Below are 10,676 nucleotides of genomic sequence, written 5' to 3'. Positions count from 1 at the left end.
GGTGACCGTTAGGCAACCCAAGCCCACAAAATTTTAGGGTTTTCAAGGTAATTAAAGATAAGGATTCATGTTTTAGGGTATTTTCTTAGCCTCCATCACTCCTAGAACTCCTTAAGAGCAATCCCAGCCCCCTCTTCAATATTAGAGCTCATCCCCTCGTCTCTCTCCTCTTTTGGATGCTTTTGGTGGTATTTTGATGAAGATTGAAGATCAAGAAGGTCATTTTGGTTGCAAGGAATGTTGTTTCAAGTTTGGATCCATCAAATTCACTCCAGTTTTAGAATATTGTGAGTATAAAGTTCATATCTTGCTCCTTAGTTCTTTAGATATCATCATTTGTGGTTTTTTGCACTTTCGGTCCATTTTATGGGTGATCTTAGAAGTTGAGTTGACTCCAACACATTTTGATCAGTTTGGAATGATTCTTGAACCTCATGGACTAGGAAAGTTATGATCTTTTGTCTTCCTGTAACACCGTAAATTTGAAAACAATTTTTCATTTAAAAATAATCGTTTAATTCTTAAAAACACTTTTCTTAAAATCTCATTCATAATCGAATTACAAAACATAACTCCATTTTTCACTTGCATAATAAACCAGGATCCTCAAAATGTGACTCAATCTCTGGTGTGTACAATCGAGCCGGTGCCGTCGCGTGATCCTGAGAGAAACCTGAAACACATAACACAAAACACTGTAAGCACAAAGCTTAGTGAGTTCCCCAAAATACCACACATAACACATATTAGCCACTCGAGGCTATAAGTATGTGGGTCCGTGGACCCTACTCTGTAAACCTTCCGGTTCTAACTCTGGGAACCTTCCGGTTCCAACTCTGTAAACATGCATAGCATAAATCACATAGAAATAATGCAGTACAACACATAACATACATAGCATACAAATACTCTGTCACATAACTCTAGTTGCCTACTCAAGGTAAAGTATAGTGAGAAGACTCACCTGGCAAGCAGGAAGCAGATATCCTCACGCTTGCATCTTGAACTCGCCACCATTTATCACATAAGGCAAATGCTCTCATGAACATAACTCTCGAGACTAGACTCAATCCTCTCTTGGCACCCTCTTAAGGGTAAAATACCATTTTACCCCCTTCTTGGCCCAAAGGCCACATTGCTGACCAAACCCTAAAAGTCAACAAAAGTCAACGGTCAAACTTTGACCCAGCTCGCCGAGTGCACTCCGGTGACTCGACGAGTACACACATGTCCACTAACTCTTTGTCCCGCTTGGTACGTCTAGTCCCTCCCTATGCTCGACGAGTCACACCAGACATGAATCGCGGGGCCACCCCGACTCAACTCGCCGAGTCCCAAGAACAACTCAGCGAGTACCTCCTTGAACTCCAGTCCTCTAATCCCTTTCTGACTCACTGAGTTATCCCCCAACTCGGCAAGTCCACTCACTGAGTGATTTACGTGAAACCCTAACTCTACTCGTCGAGTCTCAAGAACAGCTCGGCGAGTTCATGCCATGCACCAACTCTAATGTCCTCCTGAGGTCAGATCTGTGCCCCTAAGCCTTAGATCTAGCCTTCCCAAGCATGAATGTCACGTAAAGTCCAAATCTTGATGCTTATATACCAACAACAAGGCAAGAAATGGTGATTTAGCCCCAAAAATGACAACCTTAGTCCAATAACCCCAAAATGACTCATAAAGCTCCAAGGGTTAAGGTATCTGGACCTCTTTGAGTCCAGATCCAAGGCACAAACTCGAGGAGGGACCAATTGCTCCACATAACCACCCTCAAAAGGGGTTAGAAAACCTTATCTCTAAGGATCAACACCAAAACTGAAGAAGGTTAGAACTATTACCTCAAAAATGAAATCTCTGAACTTTGGAACTGCTAGAATCGCACCTCCTCTTGCTCTTGGTCACCTTCTTCTTGCTAAACCAAAGATACACGGATCAAATGTGACTTCTCCTTCCTCTCAAACGATTTGGCTCACTTAGGGTTCTCTCAAGGGACTGGTAGCCGCAATGGGAGGCTATAAGTGCCCTTAAATAGGCTTCATTAAACAACGTGGACTCGCCGAGTCCACGAATGGGCTCGCCGAGTCCGGACGTGACCTGGATGAAAATCTGCGACCCTACTCGGCGAGTCTAAGCTCCAACTTGCCGAGTTCTTCCACAAACTCCACAAATAATTGAGTAAAATAATATACCTAGGAATCCGGATGTTACACTTCCCTTTTCACCATGCAAGTTATCTTAATCCTTTAGGTTAGTTTGGTGTATTAAAGTTTAGATCTTGAAAATTTGAGACATTATTATGGAGAAAGTTGGAAGCTTTATCGATCTAAACATTATGTTGATTCAGATCTGAATATTGAAGACTTGGACTTATTGGATTAAATTGAGAAATATGTATTCTTGGTCCATTTGAGACTTAAAGAATAAGTCTTTGATGTTTGGACCGTCCTTATGAATAAAGTTGGAAACTTTATTTATTATGAAACTATTAGGAACCAGATTTCATAATATGTGTTTTAGTCCTTAAGGATTAAATAGTTTAAAAAAATATAAATTTTTGTTTATATATGTTTTGTTTAAATAGTTTTAAAAAATATAAATTTATTTTAAATATTATCAAAATTAAAAACCAAAAACACTATATTAATTTAAAAAAGTACACTGCTAAGAATAAAGGAAATAAATTCAACTAGTTATGTGTAAGAGTTTGTTTGGCATTAAATTTCCATTAACATAAAAAAGGTTTGGTTCGGGACCTACAATATTTAATATTTTGTTTTGTATTTGTCAAAAAATCTATGGTAGTAAGGTTAGAAAGGAAAAAAAAAGTGTTACTATTTGTAATTACGACAAAATTAATAAAATAAGATTAAATAATAAAAAAAAACTTAAAACGTGCTTTGCATTTATTATTTTGGTATGTAAAGATTTCAATTTGCTATTATATATATATATATATATATATATATATATATATATATATATATATATATATATATATATATATATATATATATAAAAGGTGAAGTTCAATAGAGAACTATAATTAACCAAGAAATCAAAGAATCAATCTTTTTTTTCAACTTCTAGAATTTACTTTTTATCAAAAAAAAAAAAAAAAAAACTAAAAATACAGAAATTCATAACTTTTTATCCTTTTTCCAATGATATTAAATTCGATTTTTTTTACGTCAAATTCACAATGTAAATCTTTGAAAATTCACAACGTGAATCCGAAAAATATTTTTCACATTCACAATGTTAATATATGATTTTAGAAATTTTTAGATTTTTTTTTTTCGATAAAGAATAAGCTCTAGCAATTGAAAAAAAAAAGATTTAGTTCCTTGAAGAACCAATAATTGTGGTTCTCTATTGAACTTTTCTATATATATATATATATATATATATATATATATATATATATATATATATATATATATATATAGAGAGAGAGAGAGAGAGAGAGAGAGAGAGAGAGAGTTAGGTTCAAATGTTTTCACTATATCTATTGTGTGCATGTATGATTGATTCTGGAACAATCATTTTAGTTATTTTAAGAAAGTAATTAATGCATATTAAATGCCGAAGATGTAATTAATATCCATTATATCTTCAACATGTAATATGCATTAATTACTTTCTTAAAATAACTAAAATGATTGGTCCAGAATCAATCGTACATGCACACAATAGATAGTGAAAACAAAATAACCTAACCCTATATATATATATATATATATATATATATATATATATATATATATATGTGTGTGTGTGTGTGTGTGTGTGTGCGTGTGTGTGTGTGTGTTTAGGTTCTTTGGAAAACGAAAACCTTAAAAATCATAAAAATACATAAAAAAATACTTAGAGATCACAAATCTTTTTTTTGACTTCATATTCCAAAAATTCACAGCTTTTATACAATTTCTCTGATTTTTTTTTTGAAAAAACAAAAAAAAATGGTGTGAACTGCGAGGACAATTTTCTACTACTTATTCCGTCAATGACACAAACTTAAAACCAAATACTTGGTCGTGGTGCATTCGCATGTCACCCACGTCCGTAGTAACTAATACAGACTCGAGGATTTTATCACGTGCGACGAACATCTATGGAACATTATTTAAGTGTTTTATTGTTATTTTTTGTTTACTTTTGTTTATTTTTCATTAAAAAAATCATTTTTTTTCTTATAAATAGATTTATGCTCGGTTTTAACGGTTTTATTTTTTTTAGTTTTTTTTTTATTTTTTTCATTAATTTTAAAAAATTTATTAATATTTTTGTTTCGTTTTTTTTTAAATATCTTTACTATATACTTGAAGGTACTAGTATTTTTCTTTATTTTTGTTTTTATTTTTTGATTTTTTAAACTAATTATCGGTTTGAGTTTGTAATGTTTAACAAAAATAAAATTTTAAATAAAAAGAATATTAAAGATCATAATATTTTCCTTTCATATTTTTTTTTGAATCATATTATTTTTGGATCTTAAATTTTTAAATCAAATTATTTTGAATTGAATCAAAGCATTTTGGAATCTTTTGATTTTAGATCAATAATATATTCAATTAAATATAGTTTTTTTCAGAAAAAGTTTTGGATCGTTATATATTTTGAATCATTTAATTTTTAATCATAAAATATATAATTAAGAATTATAAGATATTTGAGTCTAAATACTTTTAGATCATGACAAATTAAGGATCATAAATCAAAAGTTTTTTTTTTTTAAATCATAAATATTTTCAATAATCACATTTTGGATCATATGATGTCAATATATTTTTAAAAATTATTATTACTGAAAATTAAAAATAAATACTTCAAAAGCTTATTTTTTAAGAATTCTTTTTACAAAGTTACTTGTATATTGAGTAGAAGTATTTTTGTAAATTTAATGATTTTTGGAGAATTTTTTCTTGGTTTTTTTTTATAAAAAAGATAAAAATTATTTTTTTTGAAAATTTCATGATTGTGTTCATTTTGTAGAGAATTAAATTTTAAAATCTTTGGTTTTTTCAGATTTTTTTTTGAATGAAAAAAAATTATGACCAAAAGACGAAGTAGATGGAAAAGAACACACACCAAATGAGGGCTTGAAATGTAAAAGAGAGAGAAAAGAGGAGGGGGAGGGGTGTAGAAATTAACGTTGAAGTGGTTTTTTTAACCTCCAAATAATTAACATTTGCCGGAAGATATCAAAATCTCAGACGTAATTATAAAAATATCATATTATCTGACGAGATATTGACGGTAAATAAAATGAAATTTTCACCTTTTATTTTTTCAATCATGCGTCAAAGATTTGTTCTTGCACTTCTTATTTATTTTTTAGTTCTCATTTGATCCAATTTTATATATATATATATATATATATATATATATATATATATATATATATATATATATATATATATATATATATATATATATATATATATATATTTCAAATTGACAAATCCCTATATTTATACATGGTATTGGTATTTGGTAGTGGCTTGGATCCAAATCTTTCGTGTATCTTATTAATATAAAATTAATTATTAAATCGATGTGTATCTTATTAATATTAAATTAATTATTAAATCAATCAAAACCGTCGTTCACTTTTATGAATCTCCTCTTCCCTTCACCACATATATATCTCGTTTATTTTTCTTCAAATTTCATAAGAGCCTTCCGTTCTTAGATTCTTATTCGAATCTTCATTTAGATTTATACATTTCTGTTTGAAAATTTGATTTTTAGTTATTAATCCTTTCGCGCCCTAATCGACGAAATGACTGCATCTGCAAAATTTTCGTTGGTTTATACTTCTTCGCCGGAGTTGGACTTTGTTCACCCCCCACCGTCAACGAAGCTAGGGTTCGCGAAATTCCGGACAACATCAATTGGTTATCTACGGAATATGACGTCAACCTCGAAGAATTTGGCGCCAATTAAAGCTATGGAAGGTTCGAGAATGCCTTCATATGTTGAAGTCAAGCCGAATGGACATGCAGTTTCGAATGGTAAAAATTCGTTAAAAACTTTATGATTGGATCATTTGATTTCTGTATATTCTGCTAGTTTTAGAATTGGAATCGTGTAGATACGATTCTTCATAAAAGCTTAGCGAATGGAATGGAATCAGACAATATAGTTTGGCATAAATCTTCGGTCGACAAAATCGATAGACAGGAATTACTTCAGCAAAAAGGCTGTGTTATTTGGATTACTGGCCTAAGTGGTTCAGGTTAGTTCATGTTAATTAATTTTTGTTGACTTTTTTCCTCTTTAAATCAAATTAAGGATCACATGAAAGCCAGAGTTAATAAACTAATTCCACATAATTCTAAATTAAACTATCTAATAGCTTTTTCGTATGATTTCTTCATCTGATTACAGTAATATAAGTAGTATGATTATTGCTTCAGGGAAAAGCACTGTGGCTTGTGCATTAACAGGAGCCCTTCATGCTCGAGGAAAGCTGACATATATTCTTGATGGTGATAATGTTAGACATGGTCTTAACCGTGACCTAACTTTTAAATCAGAAGATCGAGCAGAGAATATAAGAAGAGTTGGTGGGGTTCTTTTTTTTTTTTTTCTAATCATTCTTCATATTTTTAATTCAATATTCTTATTAATTTTTTTTCGTCTCAATTTAATATATATTTTCATGATTCCATAGGAGAGGTTGCTAAGTTGTTTGCTGATGCTGGAGTTATATGTATAGCTAGTGTTATATCTCCTTACAGAAAAGATCGTGCTGCTTGTCGATCGATACTTCCAGATGGAGACTTTATTGAGGTTTGTTTTATAATTTATATATACTTTTTTTGCTTACTAGAGATATAATTTTTTTGTCTTGGCTTACATAAGGCTTGTAATTTAACAGGTATTTATGGATATACCTTTATGTGTATGTGAGGCAAGGGATCCAAAAGGGTTATACAAGCTTGCAAGAGCTGGAAAGATTAAAGGTAAAATTAAACTTTTTTTTTAATGGTTAATAATTGATGGTGTAACTTTAGGGTGTTATCTTGATAGGTTTTACTGGAATCGATGATCCATATGAAGCACCACTAAACTCTGAGGTACACCTCTTGAGAGAAAAATCCACTATATGATAAATTGTTACAATCACATAGACTAATTTTCCATTAACATCAATATGGCCTAGTGGTGATCATTTGGCAATTAAGCACTCCGAAACGGATTGCTTTCCAATCATATAGATTTCAACCTTGTTGGTTGAAGTTTGTTCTAGAACAAAAAACAAAAAAAAAAGACTAATCTCTCAAGTCAACCCCCCAACTTCACCCATTTTCTTTTAAGATCTAACTTAACAAAAGAATAAAAAAGAATTAAATAAAGTAACATATGTGCTTGAGCAGATTGTGTTACGACAAGAAGGAGAGGTCTGTCCTCCACCTGAAACTATGGCGGAAAAAGTGATTTCTTATTTGGAAGAAAAAGGATATCTACAGGCTTAAAAATGCTGCAAAGAAATTAAGTTTTTAAATTTGTTGATACTTCTGGGAAATTATTGTTTCCTAGTTTGGGGTTTGAGTTATTGGTGCAGATAGTTCGATGATCAACGAATTGGTTAATTGTTGTGTTGTTTTATTTTCTTACTACTATTGTTGGAATAAAAAGGTTCAAAATAGATAAGGTTTTGCTGTAAAATGTGTTATGTATGGTTGTGAAGGAAAATAATTGCTTTAGAAAGTCTGTGCATTTCATCATGTATTTGGTTTTATTCAAGTCTAATGGTTTCTAGGAAGACTATTAAAATAATGTTATTTTAACACTTTCAACAAAAGGTATAATATTATCTTAGTAAGACCATCTGCAACCCATACATAATACATGTAACCATTTTGTAGATGGCGTTCGATGAATGAATCGGTTCAATATGATTTGATCAAGTGAATTAAAATTAATTTTTGTTTTCAAAACATGTAAATGAGAGCAAAACCAAACAAAGTACAATTTACTCGATCCGATTTTATAATTCGAATTAAAGAGCAAAGACATTACTAAAATATATAACGTGAACATTAACGTACTTGAGTTATTAAGTTTAAATATGAAATATTCAATCTCTTATCTTCTTAATGAACTCTAAAAAAAAAAAAAAAAAAAAAAAAAAAAAAAAAAAAACCTCATCTTAATGAAATCTAATAAATGAAAATATAATACAATTGTTAGTTAGAGTTAAATGTCGAGTTTGAGACCCTTTCCAACAAAACCTTATGTGGCAAGTCCGACCCTTTCCAACAAAACCTTATGTGGCAAGTCCACTGTAGCAACCTCATTTATGAGTCCTTCATTTTCCTCTCATGCTCCTTAGTCTCCCAACATTTGGATTCGTACAACAACGTTGGTCTTACGACTACGGACGTGTTCAACAAAATTAGCTGGTAGCGGGTAGCTTGTAGCATTTTGTTAAACGCTACATGAAGTAGCATTTGGATTTGGAGCGTTTTGTTTAAACTAAACTCTAGAAACTTATAGTGTCAAACAAGGCTTTCTACTCAAAACGGAGCGTTTTGTCAAACGCTAGAAGCTAGAAGCTCTCAAATGCTCCCAAACGCTACGTGCCGAACATGCCCTACCTTATAGAAATTCCATTTAGTTTCAGTGAGATCTTCTTGTCATACAAAATTCCAGTGACTGTTAACCACTTTAACCATCCTTCCTTTATGTGGTGGGTAATGTCGTCCTCGAAACCCATCCTTATGCATCATAGACCCTAGGTACCTAAAGCTCTCCTTTGGATGAAGTACCTGTAAAAAGTATATACATTTATAATATTCAAACTAAATATTTGTTTATTTGGTTTCTGGATATTTTGTGGTATCTTATTTATTGTGCAGAGGCTAGAGTGTTAATATTGTGAATATGAACCGGATATTTTTGTTTATGGGTCATTCTCGTGAGCCGGTGTATATATGTGGTTGCAGCTATTGGTTCAATAGTTGTAGTCTCATTTTCTAATTTTCACAAACATTTTCTTTATCTCTCATTCTTTGTATCATATTACGGTTTCTCATTTTATGTTGTAAATGTTGTATAAACCAGAGTGATAGAGTGTGAATGTAGAGAGGTTTTTTGTTGTAATTTGTTTAATGTAAACCATCTGATTCATAATTGATGATGTTGGGAAGTGTTGAGTTCGTGTTTTTCATTATTTCTTACATGGTATCAGAGCTATAGGCTCTGATTCTTCGTCTTCTACCTTTGTTGAGGATTTCTTCTCCGATCGTCAGTTCTAAAGGTATTTTCTTTGACCTTTTTTGGTTTATTTATGTTAGATCGCTACAGTTGTGTTAAATCTGGAGTTATCTTCTTGAGATCTTTAGATTTCATACTTAAACTGTGACAATCTTGTTTCGTTGTTTCAATCTAGGGTTTCTGCATTTTTTTCCTAAATCGAAACAAATATCAGTTATCTTTTAAGATCTTGGTACTGCGAGATCTTGTGTGCTCTTATAGGTTGATCGGTTGTGATTTATGGCATATTTCACGTCCTTTGATGCTTTGATGTTGGCTTTTTCTACTTATTTGATTGTCCCTGTCGATTAATATCTTTGTTTGAAAAAACTCTCTAAGGGTCGGAGTTTATCACCGATAAACCCTAGTAGGGAACGGATAATGGAGCCGACTCATCGTCTTGTGTTTTCATCTGCACTGTAAGGGTTTCTCTATTCCTTTTTTATTTTCTACTATTGGGAGATCTTGGTTGTCTTGAGTACACCAGTTATTTCGTGCATCTGTTTGGTTTTCCTTGACTCTATATTGATCGTCATGGGCCCCGACAAACATGGTGACCATCTGTACTGTTTTAGATCAATACAGTTGTCTGCTATCTATGTTCTTTGTTGCTATATGTGTGTTCTTGTTTGTTATTTGTCTTAGATTTGTTCTCATGGATGGTCCTAATGATCCTCCTGGAGAAAGTGGAAAGGATGATCAAGTTAACTTTGATGATCCTCTCTACATTCATCCATCTGATAATTCTATAACTACAATTGTTACTGTGAAATTAACTGGTAATGAAAACTTTAGATTGTGGAGGAGCTCTATGTCTAGGGCCCTCAAAGCTAGAAACAAATTAGGGCTAGTAGATGGAACTTTGAAAAAGAGCAGTGTTGATCAAACTAAACATTCTAAATGGGATAGGGTTGATGTTGTGGTCTGTTCTTGGATTCTTTCATCCATTTCTGAATCCATCTATGCTAGTCATGCTTATTCTGAAGTTGCTGAGGATATTTGGCAAAATCTTTTTGAAACATATAATAAATCTGATGGTTCTGTGGTTTTTAATATTCGTCAACAAATTAATTTTCTTAAACAAAATGGTATTGCATTGTCTGGTTACTTTAATAAGCTTGAAGCTATTTGGAAAGAGTTTGATGGGTTAACTAGTTTAACATAGTGTACTTGTGAAGTTGCTATTAAACTCAAGGATCATTCAAATCTCATGAAACTTATGCAGTTTCTTAGTGGACTTGATGATTCTTATTGTCAGGTTAAGAGTCATATTTTCTTATGGAACCTTTACCTAGTGTCAAAACTGTGTTTTCTATAGTCTCTAGAGAAGAGTCTCTTCAAAGAAATGGTTCTTTTCTTCTTCTCGGTCTTCTCTTGTCACTTCTAAGTCTCAACCTGCTGCTTTTAATAAT

At 31.8% G+C, this 10,676-nt stretch overlaps 2 protein-coding genes across 2 annotated transcripts; both read left to right on the top strand.

Annotated features, from left to right (window-relative positions):
* Window positions 1-5,655: 5,655 nt before the first annotated feature.
* LOC145087471 (adenylyl-sulfate kinase 3-like) lies at window positions 5,656-7,716 on the top strand. Its single transcript, XM_079025422.1, has 7 exons — window positions 5,656-6,014; window positions 6,095-6,238; window positions 6,420-6,569; window positions 6,677-6,795; window positions 6,884-6,968; window positions 7,036-7,082; window positions 7,383-7,716. The coding sequence occupies exons 1-7, from the start codon at window positions 5,783-5,785 to the stop codon at window positions 7,479-7,481; spliced, it is 876 nt and encodes a 291-aa protein (XP_078881548.1). The 5' UTR covers window positions 5,656-5,782; the 3' UTR covers window positions 7,482-7,716.
* A 2,098-nt stretch (window positions 7,717-9,814) lies between these two features.
* On the top strand, window positions 9,815-10,429 carry LOC145089802 (uncharacterized). Its single transcript, XM_079028197.1, has one exon. The coding sequence runs from the start codon at window positions 9,815-9,817 to the stop codon at window positions 10,427-10,429; it is 615 nt and encodes a 204-aa protein (XP_078884323.1).
* Window positions 10,430-10,676: the final 247 nt, after the last annotated feature.

Source organism: Lactuca serriola, chromosome 2, assembly GCF_051521515.1.
Source record: "Lactuca serriola cultivar US96UC23 chromosome 2, Lser_US96UC23_V15, whole genome shotgun sequence".
NCBI lineage: Eukaryota > Viridiplantae > Streptophyta > Magnoliopsida > Asterales > Asteraceae > Lactuca > Lactuca serriola.
The sequence above is the reverse complement of the archived record's forward strand: the minus strand, read 5'-3'. Positions and strand labels throughout refer to the sequence as shown.

What these genes read in the sequence shown, in the direction of transcription:
- LOC145087471 (XM_079025422.1), top strand. Translation starts at nt 5,783, where the DNA reads ATGACTGCATCTGCAAAATTTTCGTTGGTTTATACTTCTTCGCCGGAG. An exon ending in TGGACATGCAGTTTCGAATG is followed by an intron (nt 6,015 to 6,094) that starts GTAAAAATTCGT and finishes GGAATCGTGTAG; the next exon opens with ATACGATTCTTCATAAAAGC. An exon ending in AGAGAATATAAGAAGAGTTG is followed by an intron (nt 6,570 to 6,676) that starts GTGGGGTTCTTT and finishes ATGATTCCATAG; the next exon opens with GAGAGGTTGCTAAGTTGTTT.
- LOC145089802 (XM_079028197.1), top strand. Translation starts at nt 9,815, where the DNA reads ATGGTGACCATCTGTACTGTTTTAGATCAATACAGTTGTCTGCTATCT.